The 17,539-nt window shown below is 42.5% G+C and overlaps 1 protein-coding gene across 1 annotated transcript in view; it reads left to right on the forward strand.

Moving 5' to 3' along the window:
* The window catches only part of ches1 (checkpoint suppressor 1), a 65,677-nt gene that overhangs the window by 26,081 nt on the left and 22,057 nt on the right, over window positions 1-17,539 (forward strand). Inside the window, exons 2-3 of the mRNA XM_053880262.1 lie at window positions 1,619-2,218; window positions 13,535-13,686. Coding sequence (XP_053736237.1) covers window positions 1,637-2,218; window positions 13,535-13,686 — 734 coding nt within the window. The 5' untranslated portion in view covers window positions 1,619-1,636. The remainder of the gene's footprint in view (window positions 1-1,618; window positions 2,219-13,534; window positions 13,687-17,539) is intronic.

Genomic DNA, 17,539 nt, shown 5'->3' on the forward strand with positions numbered 1-17,539 from the left:
GGGTGTGGGCAAAAGGACAAAGTGATAGGTGGAAGCTTGACAGGCACAAAGGAGAAAACGGGAAAGTAGTAGAATGAGTTGTGTTGCCCTGTTGCCATGGTGACACAGCGGTCGGAGCTGTAGCAAACTGACAGTTGTGAAGGCGCAGCAGGGTTGCCATGGGTGACAGCTGCCAGTCAATCACGCAGAGTGAGGGGACAGATCGGCAGATGATCACCTTGGATTAGAGAGCGATCTCACCACACGGGCCAGCCAGAACATATCTGGGCTTAATCCCCCGTGATCTTCGTTTAGCTGTGTGATGCGTCCGTGTTCCAGTGCGGATTCCCTCTTGTTTGAAAGCGTCTTGCATCAGGACTTGGTATAAGATGAAGCACCCAAAGTGGCTGACCAGGGGAGACTCATGAACATTTTCTTAACTGAAGTACCCTTAAGGATTAAATGATCAACATCCAGTGGCCACTCTTCAATGACATGCCACTAAAAAAAGCTAATTAAACTGTGCATTATGACTCACTATCCAGTGGTGACTGGTGAAAAAATGTTCTAGAGGGGGCTGTTCGACAGCACTTGTTAAAAACAGTGTCAAAAACAGTTAGCAGAGGCAGAAGAAGAGCTGAATTTATGGGCCATTTCATCACAAAACTTGGAAAGAGGCCCTTTGGGCAACTCATTCTAGGGTCTTGTGCGACCTTTTCATGGCTCTCATTGGCTGAGCCCCGTACTGACGGGGCACTTTCCCCGTTGCCCCATAGGAAGTAGTTGAAGCATGAAGCCGTTTCCGCCAAAATAAACTGATTTTTCATAGTGCGCTCTGAATACTTGAAACAGTCGTGTGTAAACAGTGTAGTGATGGACAACAGTGTAGTGTAAAAACAGCACTGACGTTCTAAAATGCGACTATGCTCTGAGCGAGTTGCTACTATTATTTAAACGACAGCGTAAAGCTCACTTTGATTTGAACCCGACTGAACGCTATTACGCAACAATAACACCGCTGCCAAAGACTTTAGAAATTAAGGTTCCACTGCTATATTTGTACGAGTGTGTTTGCCTTTGAGCATGTGCATTCAGTCTGACATGTGCTCATGGTGAGTGGAGCGGATTACATTTTGCTGTAGCTACCGGCGATGTCCGTCTCACAGCTGTCTCTGTTAGAGAACAATCAAAGGCCCGGTTGTGAGGCTCCTCGATGTGGCATGGCACTCACGCTTGTTCCTCCTTCAATTGCCACACAGTGTGAGCCTAACAAGCGCAGCAATGCTCTTATATCATTGCAGAGATTTTCAATTAGAATAGGGCCACTTCCGTCGACACTCTATAATTGTCCTTTTATTTCCTCTTGGCTAATGTCGGAAAGTATCGTTGTACATTTGTGTAGGGGTCGTGTCAGCGAATTATACTTTTGTTCAGCTCCGAGTTGTTTTCTCTCATTTTTCATTGCTTTATCGATTTGCAGAAGAATTTAATCTGGGAATTTTAATAAGGTATTCATATTGAAAATATTGTGTAACTTACATTATTCAATAAGAATGAGGAATCGGCAGGTTTAAAATGGCCATACAGTAAATGCCACCATCCATCACAAGTCAACTGACTGTTTGTCTTTGTGTTTCAGAAGTGAGCCCTGGGCTGGATGGGACCCACCATGCCCCCCAGTAAGAAGGCTCAGAGCCCCAGCAGTGGAGCCAGTGCTTCGCAGGGCATGAGCCCACCGTACCGACAGGGCGACGCCGTCACGGCAGCATCGGAGGCGGAGGCGGCCGACCTTTCCTTGTCCTTGTCTGCCTCTTTCTCCAAAGCCGAGGACGAGGAACTTACAAGTCTCTCTTGGCTCCACGAGAGCACAGACCTGCTCAACAGCTTCAGCCACTCTGGGCTTCGTAGTGTGTCCCCGTTGCAGGACCCAGACGGTCAGCACCCTCGCTCGCCTTCTTCCTCATCACCGTCCCCGGACGACCCCCTGCTCGGCGATGCCCACTCGGCGTACGACTTGGCGACCGGTGCCAACAGAAAACCTCCGTACTCATTCAGCTGTTTGATCTTTATGGCCATTGAGGACGCTCCAAACAAACGGCTGCCAGTGAAAGATATTTATGGCTGGATCCTGGAGCACTTCCCCTATTTTGCCAGCGCCCCCACAGGCTGGAAGAACTCTGTACGACACAATCTTTCGCTTAACAAGTGCTTCAAGAAGGTGGACAAAGATCGGAGCCAGGTAAGTGTTTGTTTCTTCCTCTTCTTCTTCTGGCAAGTTGACACCTTTTGAAAGTTGGCATCGCTCTCCTCCTCCGGCTCGTCTGATTTACCGCTGCTTCGTTTTTGTTCGCCTGGTCTGGGAATTGGGAAAAAAAAGAGTGCGCTGACTGGATGCGAGCAACTGTACCTACACAAAGTCTGTCTCATGAATCCAGCCCATATGGTCTCAACCATATGACTACCGTTTTTTTGTTTTTTTAATTCAGGCTGAGATTAGTTGAGTGCGTTTTCAAAGTGACTCTGTAATTGGTACACACCATATCTTCTTTTTTTCTCAACCTCACGGTCGCCACAACATTATGCTATTTCACTTCTCTTTAAATGTACATACTGTTTATTATTATTTAGGATTATTTCTGTGAAAATATGGCTGTTAATTGACCCCAAAATTTGTGGAAAATAGAACATTAGTTTCTGATATTCCGACTCACATGTGTAGACCTCACCTGGAAAGTTTGTTGCATCGCTACCTTGTTTGATGTTAGTAACTTGCGTTGATTCTGACCTCCATGATGGTTAATGTGCATCTCTTTGGATGAAAGTAGCAGCTAAAAAACCCAAAATGTTTGATTTTGCCTCTCTTTTTTGGTCTGGTTTTGGAGAAGTGTGAAGGATTTTGGAGACTTTTAAAAGCCTGAAAGTGTCTATATCGGCGGACTCTGCCTCTCCCCTTGTCGCTTGCATAATTCAGGGAACATTTCACAAAATGAATCATTTCTAATTTTAGCTTTGTTTACAGGTTATGCCCATGACACCTCTTGATACAACAAAAGTATTTAAAAATAGACTCATTTTCATCCAGTAGTGTGTCGGCTTAAACTGCTTTAAAAAAAAAAAAGTCTTTTCACTTTAATCTGTTTTGTTTTTAATTAAAACCAGATTAGCTGGGTGGTTTCCTCCTCACGTTTCCTCCTCCCCAACTGGTGGTCAGATAAACAGCAAGTTCAAAGGTGTCGCGCGGCCGACGTTCCGATAAGTCACCTCCGTTCAGGTTGTTTCCCTAATCCCTCTTTTTTTGTACCGTTATTGTGCAATTGGAGTAACAGGTTGGCTGAGATGGCAGTAACCAGCAGGCTCTTTAATATGGTGTGTGGTTTTACTTTATTTCCCAGCCAGACGGTTATCAGCAGTTTGCAGGCATATCCAACTTGAAGTCAAACATATTCTCTATTTTGTCTACAGCTGTACTAGATTCTGCCTTATCAATACTTGATGATCTCTGCTTTCATAGTTCTCTTTCACGCTGACGTTCTGCGCGTCCCCGGTGGGAGCAGCATTTCGCTTTTGATTTAAGTCTTTTATACCGGCTTCCCCCATCGCATTTCCCTCCATTAAAGAATCTGGGTAAACAGGGAATGAATCCCTCAATCAATTAGCGCTAAATTAATTCTGGAGGATTTAATAACACAGATGCTAGTAGACTTTAGATTTCATCTCGCCCAAGGGTGTTCGGGGGTGGGGGACAAACAGTCAGGATCAATGCGCTGTGTTTTTTTTTTTTTTTTTGTTCCCGCCGGAGGAGATTAGACGGTGGGAGTGTTTCTTGACCAGTGGGTGAACCTGGACTCTTTTTATCGTGTTGTTTGTGTTGAAGAATGGAATGGAGTTGGAAGTGTTTCCGAGGATTATTTACTCGTGATTTTAAATTTGTTTGGTGTCTGAGGGTGTCAAGGGGGGGGGGGGTGTTGAGTTGATTAAAAAATGATATGTAAGTGCTTCACAACAAGAGGCTTGTGGGTTTGCTGCCAAATCCCCCAAAATTGTCTGCATGAGATGGTGGTTGTCTGCCTGTGCTCAGCTGTTGCGACCCCTCTCACCCTGTGTAGCTGGGATGGGGTCCAACTCAGGATTGCGTGATTGAATCATTTTGTTTTCCAGTCAGTTTTTAGATTTCTTTTCATGTTTATCTCTTTTTGCAGTTTGTATTTTCATTTACTTCAGTGCTTTACTTATTTTTTTCTTCTTAGTTACCCAGATTTTTGTTTAGTATCTTAATATATATTTATCTGTTTCTTTTTAATTCATTTTGTGTTTTCAGTTCTTGCAATTATATTCTCTTCTTCTGCCTGAATTATGTATTTACTTGATCTGTTCTTTGTGTACAGTTAGATTAAGGGCATTTTTAAAAACCAATTTTCTTCACTCACTACTTCTTCTCAGTCTTGTGTTTAGTGTGTTTGTATAATTTACTTATTTATTTATTATATTTTGTGTCTCAGGTTCATATTTTTCCGATGCTCTGTTGGCCTCTTTGATTTGCTGCCGTTTTCATTTCCTTCTGTTGCACCCTGCCTTGTTTTCATAAAGATTTTCATGTACTTTTTAATGTAAAAGTCAAAACCACAGCTCTGTTGGAGCAGGTTATACCAACACTAGTTTGGATACTTGACAGAATATCGATTAATTCTGTTGTTTGGTTGTTAAAATATCTCTTTAAAAATCTCTGCTATGATTAGTTAAAAAAAAAACCATATGATATATTATGGAATATAGCAGTTCCATGAGCCAGAGGACATGGTTATCGTGCGCTCCAGTTTGTTTTCATGCACACCCCCTCATGCAATGCAGTCATCTAGCCCTTGACTACAAGGGGAGAGTATCTCTTGTATACATGTCTCCATAGCAACCGAGTTACAGTTGACATAAAAGTATGTTTTTGCTGTAGCAACGGGAAAACTGGCTTGAGTATGTGTGTGTGGGAATATTTATGAGCATGTGTATGAGGTTGAGATGGGCACTGAGGTGTACAGCGCCTGTCCTGGTCTTGCATTACCGTGCGTAGATGTACTGCATGTGTGCTGCGGAGGTGAGTTTGGCGAGGACAGCCAGTCTTGTCTTCCTGTCACTGCACAGCGTTTAAGACAGCATGCTAATTAACCCTTCAAATCTACTCCCCCTCTGTCACACAAACATGCACGCATGTTGGCGCTCACACACGAGGCCCGCCTCACGCACAATGAAAAGCACACACATAACACAAACTCACCAGCATGCATGAATGCTTAAGCGGACACTCCAGCGCCGTGTCGGCGTAGAAATGAGGGCACATCTCTGCAGACTCCGGCTCTACCTGCCAAGTGCAGCGCTTTACAGGAAGCTGCAATTATGGAGTCTGTGTCATTTTATTCCGACACCAATCCGTTCAAAGGGTGGCGCGATGAAACGATGAGTGATAGCGTTTGGGTCTGGGATATTTATTTTTAATTGAGGTTGGACGAAATATCAAGACGGAAATGTGTCGACTGATCTTCAAGCGTTCAGTTGTTGCCAGGTCACCGACGCCGCAGCGATTCTCTCATTCTGTCTCATGGTATATAATAAAGTCAGTGAATTATTCCATTCAATAAGAGCCAAACTGATTCCTCCAGTGCTCTATTTATTTTGAAATCTCGTCTCAAACCTTCACGATCCTTAACTCCCAATGAAACGCCATAAGGAAAGCTGAGAAAAGTGAAGGCAGTTCTGAAGAAGCAGACAAATCCTGATATATGATATATATATATATATATATATATATATAAAAAATATATATATATATGTGTGTGTGTGTGTGGTGTGTGTGTGACATTGAATATATATAAAATATATGTATATATACATACAAATATACGTATATATAAATATATATACAAATCCTGATATATGATATATATATATATTTATATATATGACATTGAGTATATGACATTGAATATATATGTATAACAAAATATATAACATTTGTCGAATAATTTAGCAAATATTGTATCAATTATTATATATTATATAAATATATAGCATTAATGGTAATAAAAACAGCAATTACAGGTGTCAAATGTCAATAAACTTTGAAAATGAAATTACATCGTCAATATAGTACTTGGTTTTTAAAGATAAAATAATTAAATAATTTTAAAAACTCACACAAAATACAAGAAGGAAGAAATAAATAAATCGCTAAAGGTATTTAAATAATAATAAATCATTTTAAAGTATAAAATCATTAACGTGGCTCGTGTTTATATTAATAGAGCAACTTCAAATTCACAGAACAGAAGATAAAATATTTCTGCGTGGCCTGTATCATGGTCCCAAAGAGTACTTATGAGGGCCGAGTGAATATACGGCCTCATACGGCCCGTGACCCACACTTTGCCCCCTGACTATAGTAACGTGGGTAGTGAGGCAGAGGGACAATATATGTTCGGTCCATTCTAAAATATAGTACATAAAGGTGCAGAAAGGTGCAGAATGGATGTATCACTTCTCTGTCCGACTTTATTTCAGAATGGCGTGATTTTACTGAGGTGAAGTCACGTTTGTTCCAGACTCTCCTGTAAAGCAGACAGAGAAGGAGAGTAGTGTGGAAACGTGGCTCACCAAGAACACAGAATAACATTTCCATCAGTTTCTAGAGGTGGAGATGAATATGACAGTGGCCTATTTGTTCCAGTGACTGTATTTCTGGGTCATATCCAGGCAGATGACAAGATGGGGACTAGTTCAGAATAAGCATGGCGCTCCATATGTCTGCGTATGTGTGTGTGTGTGTGTGTGTGTGCCAGTCTTGTATGTGGGAGTGTGAGCCTGCTGGAGAGCTCGAGACAGCGTGAGTCGTCCGGTTGCCATGGCGTTGTTTACCAACAGGATTCCTTAGTGTGTTGGGAAACATGCTTAAATGATACGTGTTGCCCTCTGAGTTCAGCACCGGGTCTGGAGATCAGAAGCGTTACAGCAACGCACTGATATTCATCTCAGAGACTTATGAAATCACAGCGACCACCCAGACAATCAGGCAGTGCTGTAATCCAAGAGTTTGACTTGAGTGTGTCGCCATACTTTTATATAACTGAAGCAGCTTGTTTTATGGTGTAACTGAAGCCGCATGCTACATTTTAACTCCGTGAGAGCACGATGCTTATAAAGATCAATGATTATATAACTAATATAAGAGCTTTATATTCAAAGTAATGAAGAGGAAGAACATTTTTATTCTTTGCAAAATAATGGCAGATTAAACTTTGTCGTTGTCCAAACATTTAAAGGACACCGATTAAACTACAAAAGCACTCAGCGAGAGCAGACCTCCGCGAAGATGTGATTTTCCCCTATTATTACTGTGATACATTTATTTTATCTTGGCAGTTGTGTGCCTTTTTCAACATTTGAAATATCACCACAGCCTTCGAGACCACGTTCAAACATGCTCAAAATATTTGTGGGTCCAGATGATAATCTGGAACACAACCAAAATGTAATGCCAACGGAGAGACAGACAGATGAACGCAGTCGATTACACCACCTCAGTGACGGAGGCAGTGAGAAGGAATGAAAACAAGTATGTTGGGTAGCTATGAGGAAAAACTTGATTGACAAATAAAGTCGTTTGCTTGTGGGCGAGTGGGTTCCTAACTCCTCTAGGGTGATACAACAGGCTGTGATCACCCCGTTGCATGCACCAGACTTTCTACTTATGAACTTTGCCCATGTTCGGAAACAGAACCCTAGAAGATTGTGCGTCTGAATTGTGTTAAGGGTTACGGATTTGCTCTTCTAAGACCTAACCAAGATCAGGGTTTTGTTTTAATACTGTATGTGGGTATGATGTTAATCTGTCTTAATCTTCATGGTGGAGAACCGCTTAGCAATAATGCAGCCTAGTTCTTTAGAAAATGTATGTGGGCACAACAGGTGAATTGTTAATTTAAAGAAAAAAGAAAAGAAAAAGTCTTCTTTGCAATTATCCTGTGCTTTAGGTTGCAACATTGTTGACTTAAGGATTTGAAATGCCCATTGAGGCAAGCCTAAAGCTGCTCGAATAGCTGACTTTTTTCTTTTCTTTTCCTTTTTTTATGGTAAACATACTCTCATCGTCGAAGTGTACACAATACACCACCCAGACTATCGTCTAACACCACATTTATTTCACCAAAGGGGGCCACATTAAATGATCTTGAAGGCCACTTATGGCCCCGACGCCTTGAGTTTGACCATGTGTTCCATGTGCTTTATGCAAACAATTCACTTGTTCTTTAACAAAGTGGGCTACAATGTAATAACATGAAATCCAACTGCGACCACATTGATAAAAGGTTCGATACTTTTGATAATTCAATAACACCTGTGGACAAAATAACCCTTGTTCAATTGTGTTGTATCGTTTTTTTTAAGGTTTTTCACTGTTTTTACTGCCAGTCTTCTACTTAATACTTGTTTCCTGGAGCTCTCTAGTCAACTACATTTTACTCCATCAGTAATCCTCTGTTTATCATGTATCTACTTCCTGATTTATTGCATTTGGATAATCTAGCTTAAACATGGTGCGGGTTAATGCGTTTGCAGCAGATTTGAGATCTATAGAATTCTATACAGTGATGACAGTGGACTTCATTTACTGAGCCAGCACGTGCTAATGGAGTGACCATGAGGTTTCCTAAGCGTTTTCTATTATAGACCATCATAGTCTTTACAGCATCCTTTGATAATCTGCATGAAAAATGACTTTTAAAAGGCTCCAACCCGTGATGACAAGTCTTTAGAATCCTTCTGTTTATGCGTAAACAGTCATCATTCAACATGTTCAGCTATTTAAACGTAGTCACTATTTTTGCTATTGAGTGAGGAACTTTTACGTGCACAGTTTTCTCTTCGCTTGCCTTGGAGGTTGATGATAACATTCACTTAGAATACTTCTGAATGATCTAATGCGATGTAAATGTGGGTGTTATCGACAGACTTCTTAATATGGAATGATCAGGGTCAACGCTCTTAATACCTACAACTGTCAACGTCGCTGTCAACGCTTAGCTTGCGTACTGTGATACAGAAGTGAATAAGCAGAAGTGGGATTTTCATTTTAACTTTTTTCTTGTTTCGTTTTTGATACCTGACTTTCAATAGGGTGGATGACGGGTATGGATTCATGCCGAGGAAGGGTTGCTTGTCTTTTGGAAGAAGCGGTTGCAGTCAGAGCGAGTCAGTAGAGTCAGAAGCAACCCAAGCAACCCATTCCTCCCAGGCATCTCATAGTGACTATTTTGAATTGGACTTTCGTATCCTATGTTGATGCCAGAGTCAAAGCCTTTCATGTAGATGTTTCACCTCCCTATGGCTTACCCCAACCTCTGTTTCTTTTATGTGACGTGTTGGTCAAACATGAGCTTCAATTGAATGCCCAATGCGTCAGCAAGCAAAACAGACTTCTGCATCACTCTGGGACGAAAAAGTCCACTTCACCACCGTCACGATTTGAGGAGTGTGAATGTGTTGGCAGAACATTTATGAGGATAGTGAAACAGTGGAAAGATTTGCAGTCCTTTTACATTAAAGTTCAGCTCCTTCTCTTTTGTGGTGTGATGGACAGACTGACAGACACGGTGAGGGAAGCGTCTCCATGGACCATGATGTTTCATGATGATATAGTGATTTGTCATGGGCGTAGGGATGAGTTGGATGTGAAGCTGGAGAGGTGTCGACATGGTAAAATGAAGACAAGAATATACAAGAGGTTGGACTGAAGGAGGCTGTGACAACAAATGATGCCGATGGCATTGGGGCAGATCTTTCATAGGACACACAAGTTGTTAAGTTCTCTATGATCACTGACCTCATTTCGGTTAGCATATCTTAAATATACTGTATATACGTCAGCTAACTTTTACATCCATAATAGGTCGGCCCATTGTTAATGGAGCATGTGGCTCTAAAAGTTCAGGCCGGTACGCGGTAGCAGCCGTGTAGTTTTACAAGCGGGGTCAGTGGCAGCAGGACTTTTTAATATCTCCAAGGGAGACCAGCCCCCACAGCTTATATAACACAGGAAACAGATGTTTGCAACACACAATCATCCCTCTCTCTCTCTCTCTCTTTCCCTCCCGTCCTTCATATCCTCCGTCTTCCTCTTTTGTCTTTTATTCACACGCCGACGTGGCCCAGGCAAGTAGGGATGTTTTTTTTTTTTTTTTCCTCGCCACACAGATACATGGCTCATTATTCTGCTGAATTAGTCCTGAGAAGAAGTGCGGTGAAGAACGGCAGCTTTTCTTGTAAAATTGACTCCCAACTAGTGTACTGACACAGATACATCTAATTAAATCTACTTAATTTGAGGGCCACTTTGGTGGAATTGAAACCCCTGTCAGTTGTCTGCTGCTGCAGGAGAGACGGTGGAAGAAGGGGGTTTAAGTTGTGGATAATTTGTTGTGTAATCCTGTTTTTTTAGCACTACAGCAGTGTGACTCATCCCAGTTAGAAAGCAAATCAGCGCCTGAAAAAAACAGAAGAAATCCATGAAAATCTCAGGGATTGACCAAATTCGTATTGAGAGAGAAGCGAGAAGATTTGAGGACAGATGTACAGTATCTGTTGAAAAAAAAAAAAAACTTCAAATAAAGCCAATCTCGGATCTGAAATGCTGTCTGAGATGATCAATTCTCAAACTTGATACTCTTTCTTTTTTTAATCTTTTGAATTCATCCTGAAAGTCCATTTCAACTCCTTCCAATTCCAGATGATGCCTGTTGCCAAGGCGACCACAAAAACCCAGGTGACAGACTTTCCTGCGAGCTGCACCTTGCGATTGGCTTTCCAAGTGATGGGGGTCTTCAGACTGCAGGTTTTGATAGGCTGAATGCTGTAGACGATGCAGGAGCCCTGAGCAGACAGAGATCGTGTCGAGAACATTGATTTAATGGGACGGCAGGCGGCACACACACACACACACACACACACACACACTCTTGCTCAAGTTTAAATATATATTTAAAAATAGCTTTGGAGTTGGAGGTAGAGGGGGATATTTGGCCCAGTGGGGGTCACCTCTGTGGGAGCGAGTGTATGTGTGTGTAATATCATGCTCTCCAGGAGAGGCGTAGCTGGCAGTAATAGAAGCACTCCCAGGAGCAGACCATGCTGGGTAATATCACACTCCCCAGGGAACTCGTACACACTTGCCCACACACACGCACACACATACTCTCAGAGCAAAACATGGCACATATGGCTCGTGTTCAGAGAGAGTGTCACACTAATGCAAATATCCAGACACGAGTAAGCAGTAAAAATTCCTCTACGGGTGAATTATGACTTCAGATCAGAATGCTCTTCGCGTCAGTCTAAATGGTGGCCCCGGGGCCGGTGTTTATCCTAAGGCCAGTGTGAAACTGGCCAGGCAGAAATGCTACATTGTTCTGACCGGCTCAGATTTGCTACTGCTGTCTATGACTTCTATCTTGCCTCTATATATCTTTTCTTCTCTTTTTGTACTTGAATATTTGTGTCTTTTCTTCTTAAATTTTGGTACATTTTTGGTTGAGTTATAGTGAAGATATTTCCTTATTAATTATTATTATTATTACTTACTTATTCTTCATTCCAGTTTTTCAAATCATCCCCATTATTCTATAGAATTAGTGTAGTGCTCCCGCTACAAGTGTCCACTATGTAAATATTTCATGGACATGCAAGGTTTCTGTATTGTTTGCCTCCTTGAAGAGGTAAATGAAAATGTGTCTGAATTAAAATGGTTTAATGTTCCATTTTTTCACATCATGTACATAGAAGGGCTCATCATTTTGGGATCGGTATTGGTGAGATTGGGACCATCCCTATTTATTTTACGTAAAAAAAAATAAAAAACAAGTAATGTTAAGGTGCCAAAGTAGTCTTCACGTTAACATGTTTAATTCAGACTTTTACTTTCCCAATAAACCAAACAATTCTCTTGTCTTGCACTGTGTCGACCCATTTCTTTGACTTTACAGCAACATAATATTTTGCGTAAGTATATTGCATTTTTCCTTATTATATGATGACATACAGCTAAAACTAATTTGATTTATTATAAAGGAGTCATGCAAGTTAGCTGTCTAACTACAGTATAAAAAGTAAAAGAAACAGAATGAATGTGTTCCACCTATAGTTGAATTATTTTTAATATATCCCTCCTGTTTAAGATGTTTCTCTGCTTCTGTCATACGAATCAATGCCATGACTTCAGAGATTGAACTTATGTTTTCATGAAGTCATAAAATGTTTGGAGCACCTGAAAACGTTTCACTCATGAGTAATGGCATTGCTGTGAAAGATGCAGTTGGTTGAATTTTTTTTATGTTTATAATGGATAATAAACTTAATCCTAAAAAAAGTAATCTGACCAAAAGTGACACCTGTGCTGAGCTCTTGGGCTGTGCTATGAGGTTTAGAAAAACCGGGTCAGATTTTATTTAACCAATCACGAGCCTGTTTGGTCTGGGGGCGTGGTTTGGAGGCTTGTTGAGTACAAAATGCGAGCAGAGTTTTTTTATTTTCCTTAGTAATGGATTACAAAAGTGCTGTTTGTTTAACCAATTTAAACAATTGAAGTTCACAAGGATTTCTTTTATATCTATTTCCATTCTGCCCACTCTCCGGAGATGGGAGCTGTAGGGTGGTGCTTCTCCCCTCACATGAGGATTTGTCACCAATTAATGTGCCCAGAATACACTCATATGGCTGACATTTTCTTCCTAATAGATTCCCTTGCAGTGTTAGTAAAAAAGCTGACGCCTGCAGCCATGACATGTCCCCTCCCTGTAGCCTGTACTTGTATCACATCACAGAACACTACAAAGTGAAGGCAGAGCACGAGGCGGGACACATTTAATTTTATATTTCCTCGGCTTTATTTCTACCACCACCGGCTTCCGCTGTGCGGCGTATCCAGGTTTTGCCAGATTCACATGACGGCGTGGATGAAAGCAGGCGAAGCGGCTGCGAGAGAGTGTTCTCATTGCGACCCATTTGCACTCCTTCCCTCCGTGCGCTAGTCTGGTTTTCTCTCCGATTGGAAGCCGTCAGCTTCATTAGGTGAAAGGGAGAGCCGCTTTGATCTAAAAATACTCGCCATCATGGCCTGTGAAGTGGAAAACGTTCAAGAGTTTCCCTCTGTCTTAATCAGGAAAGCTTTGTTTTGTGCGGAGGGGATTGGAAATATTGAGCGAGATGGCATTGAGGATGCGTTAATTCCTCTAAGCGTCGTCTTCCTTGGGAATACCGGGAGTTTCATGTGGTTGATGGTTTTCGGGGGTCGCTGGAGGGGAGGTTGTTGTTTTTCTCATGGTCTTTATCTCGGCGGGAGCGCAGCGTAGTTGTGTGTACAGGTGGTTCGGTAAACACGATTCAAGGTCTGAACTTTGAGCTTGTGTTTGGGCTTTGGAGATGTTGGCCGAGGTCAGCGCGGTGTGTTTGTGATGTGCTTTTGAAGCCTTTCCAATAAGTCCAATCTGATCCCATGCTGTCTCGCCTTTTTCTTTTTCAGAGCATAGGCAAAGGCTCGCTGTGGTCAATAGACCCAGACTATAGGCACAACCTGATCCAGGCCCTGAAGAAAACGCCCTATCATCCTTTCTCGCCAGGCATGAGTGCCCCGTCCATCTCCCCTCCCATCCTTCCTCAGACATTTCATCAAAGGTGAGTCTCCTCTCTGTTGATGGATTGATTCGTGATCAGCCGGCGACTTCTAAACCAGTTTTGTGTTCTGTCCACTGAATGGCTGTTTTTTTTTTTTTTTTTTTGGCATTTACAGCAGCCATAACCTCATTTCCAGAGCTCTACTCATTGTTGCTAGGTTACAGAATCTTCCCGCATCCAGCTCTCATTAATACATCTCTATCATTTGGTGAGGTTTGGGTGCTCGTCCAAAAGTAGGTACGTCCTCATTAACCTCGGATGAGCTCGAACACAAAATAAACGTATAATTAACAGTGAGCCAAAATCTTTCGGCAGTGGCGTACAGCTATATTTCAGACAATTAACAAGGCTCAAGTAATCTCCCACCACCATAGGCTTTCCCGCAACATAGTTACTGGGGTGAAATGAAGCTACATGACCGTGTTTATTGGACACAACACACTCATGTACAAGCAAATCAGGTGTTTTAGCAAGGCGGCTGCGATGCACCGGTTAAACAGGGGCGGTCGATCGACTGACTGAATGATGCCCTGCAGTTGCAGCTAGATCACAAGATGACTCCATGATGAAGGCGTGGAACTGCTTTGACTGAAAGAGAAAGACTTTTCTGGATTCACGCAGAAAGCGATGATTTATCAGGGAGGTGCCGTGTGCTAGAATAAGAAGAAATCTTAATATGCTTTTTTTGGATATTAACACGAGTTGCATTTTCTTTGTAATGCAAAAGAAATGTCATCTTTTTGCTTTCAGTTTATTTGACTCTAAAGTCACGCTTTTGTTTCTTATCAAAAACTCCATCGCTCACCAGTTGTGGTAGTCTTTACGGCCTCTTGTCGGACGCCACCAGTGTGACAGACAAAAGGGTTCATCACCTGCCACTCGCTAAATTCTGACTAGCTTGTATCATTTTATCTGTCCCGTTGATGTTGCAAAAGCGACACTGAGTGCTGAATTAGACATCACACTTGCTTAAGGGTATGAAGGCCTCTCTGTCAAACGTTCACTTTCTATCAACTTCCTTTTCCTCCTTGCATGGACAGTTGCATTTATTTATGGCGTTTGTGCCACGGAGACTTTCCTCTGAGCCCCATGCAGGATCCATAAATTGAGTCAGAATTGGTAAATGGTTGTTCAGGGACACAAATTGAAAAGGTGTCTTATAAAGTCAGATTATATTTGAATGTTTGCAGGACAACTATGCGATGTATAATCAGGGCTCTCCAGGATATTTTTCTCAGCATTTCCACGGAGCAGTTGGGCTGGGACACATTTGAGAAATGGCAGCGCCCATTGTCATTCATTAACAGGTCCTTCTTTAAAGGGGAGGAGCTTAAGGGAAGGAGTCCACCTCACATGAAGGCATGGTAACGCTGTCATTGTCTGTGGAGGGGCTTTTCCCCAGCAAACTCTCCCAAAACACCAAAGAACAAGCCTCTGGACTATAAGTCAAAGCTACCTCCATTCGCTTGTCTAGATAAAATGGAGCAGTGTATCTACTCTGAGCCTCTCACTGATGATCGGAAGGAATTTGAGCATCTCACTCTCAGCACAAAGGAGGCCGGAGTGGAAACCCACCGGTGAATCGAGAGTTTTGCCTTTTTGCTCTGCCATCGCAAGACTTTATTACAGGCATATTCCCTTTCTTCATTTGCTGTTGTCACATTTCCAGAGCATCAAAAGCCAAGGTCATGTTTGTGGAATTTTCCTGATGCTGCCCTTGACTTTGTCACACTTTTCAACATGAACTAGTTCTCAAAAGTCCTTTGAAAATGGACGTATTTTTACCTGAGTGGCTCAAAAAGGCGGACCGCCAATGGCATCAAGAGTCCTGCGGTCAGCGGGTGTAAACAAAACCTTGTTTTCTCTCTAGTTCTGATTCTCAATCGGCCGACTAAATGCAGCTTATGCTAGTCGATGGGATAGAAAATCCTCAATAAAAGCAAGAGAGGGGAAAACAGATGAATGCCGATTTCTTGAAGCGTAGCAAAATTATTTCTGCATACATGCCCCCTGAGACCATTCCAAGCCAAGTTATGACCTGACAGTAGCCCCCAAATAATTCCTCCAGGGCGTTTCAACAATGCGGCAGAAGGGATTCCTTCTTCTATTAAACTTCAGATTCCTGCGTCGAGCTTCGGCAGCGAGTCCCAAAAGCCTGATTTGAGGCTCATTGTTGGGCGCCAATTAAAGGAGCTATTAATGACACTTAACCGTGTTTTGATTTAATACCCTGCCTCCCACTTACTTCTCAACATCCCCCCTTTTATTCAGCCGTGCTCCAGTCTCAATGTTGTTTTGTTACCGCCGCCAGATAGCGTTCAGTCATTGATCATTTCGCTAATATCGAAGGCATAATTAGGTGTGAAATGGAGTTGTTCGTCATAATGTGATTGCAATATATTTATCGGGAAGTTGGTCTCGGTGCGGGATGTTGGACTATGTCCGATATACGTACTTTTCTTGAACATATTGAGGAATAAATTAAACAGAAAATGGATCAATAGCAGTTTAAGTTGGATCCAAAAATAGTGATTGAAAAGCAAAGAAAAAAAAAACTGTCTTTTCTCCCTCGACTCCATCTTTCCTATCCATCCTCCCTCCTTATCTCTGTACGTCTCGGTCTCCTCCCACCGTACTTCAGGCGTTATATAGCCGGCCTCTCCCATCTTTCCTTAAATCTGTTTTGCACGCTGGTTTGTGCAACACTCTCGCACGCCCTCAGGCACATCACAGGTATAATCGCAGGTTGCCTTTTAACTCCTTCACCCACTCTTCTGTCTCTCTTTGGCTTCAGGCTCCTGTCGTGTTTCACACACTCCTCATCTTGCTTTCGAACACATTCCTGTGCTCCACGATCTCCTAAAACTGTCCGACCACTTGCTCCCCACCATTCTGTTTTGCCTCCTCTTTTAAATATCTCTCCCTCCTGCCTGTCCTCAGGCATACATTACGACTCCAGGGCTTGCAATAATCTGTCTTCTTTATTTATCCCTGCTGTGATTTATTCCTTCTCTCCCCGCACTCTTTTCACCGTCTCTCGCATGCTTTATCATTCAATTAAATAGTCCTTTGTCTACGCTCACTCCATTCTATCATCGCGTCCGCAGGCGCGCTCACCTGTGTTGCTTCCCCTGACCCGGCTCTCCCCCTCCTCCTCTCACCCGATGTGTCCCGCGTCCTCTGTCCTTTCCATTTGCTAACTTCTCAGTTTCCGGCGCTTCTTTTCGCCCTGTGGATATGTCAGAGAGCGCTTCCATTAGTCGCCTTTTTTCCCCTCTCTCGTTTGAATGAACCCACCATCCCCGCACCACCACCACCACCACCACCACCCCCCCAAGCTCCCCAGTTGATCCAGGCAGGTTGGCTTGCAGAACCAGCGGACTGTGTAAGACAGAATAATTGGTTCACCATAAAATGTAAAAGTGTCATTTTGAACAATGAGGTATGGGGAAGTGGAACAAATTGGAGGTCTGATTCGGAACATGGGAATGTGGGTGAGGAGAGGTTGGAGTACATGTGGCGGGCTGCGGGGGGAACCTGCGGCGGGGGTGTAGTCCATTGCATGGTGACACATTCTGGGAAATGAGAGATTAAGTGAGGACATTTCCTCTGCTGGCTGCGGAAGAGCTGGAGGTCCCTCGTGGTGTAGCACCTGGAGTGTGTATGCAAATGTGCATGCGTCTGATTTCCGGGGCATATGAAGAGAAGTTCAAGATTTAACTGTTTGACTGAGATAATCTATGTGAAATTAATTCATTTGAGCTAATCCTCTATAGTTTGGGGTTAGGATTAGGATTAGATTGATTGAGTATTTTTAGATTTTTATTTATTTATTTTTTTTGACTATACTAAT

Source organism: Synchiropus splendidus, chromosome 12, assembly GCF_027744825.2.
Source record: "Synchiropus splendidus isolate RoL2022-P1 chromosome 12, RoL_Sspl_1.0, whole genome shotgun sequence".
Taxonomy (NCBI): Eukaryota; Metazoa; Chordata; class Actinopteri; order Syngnathiformes; family Callionymidae; genus Synchiropus; species Synchiropus splendidus.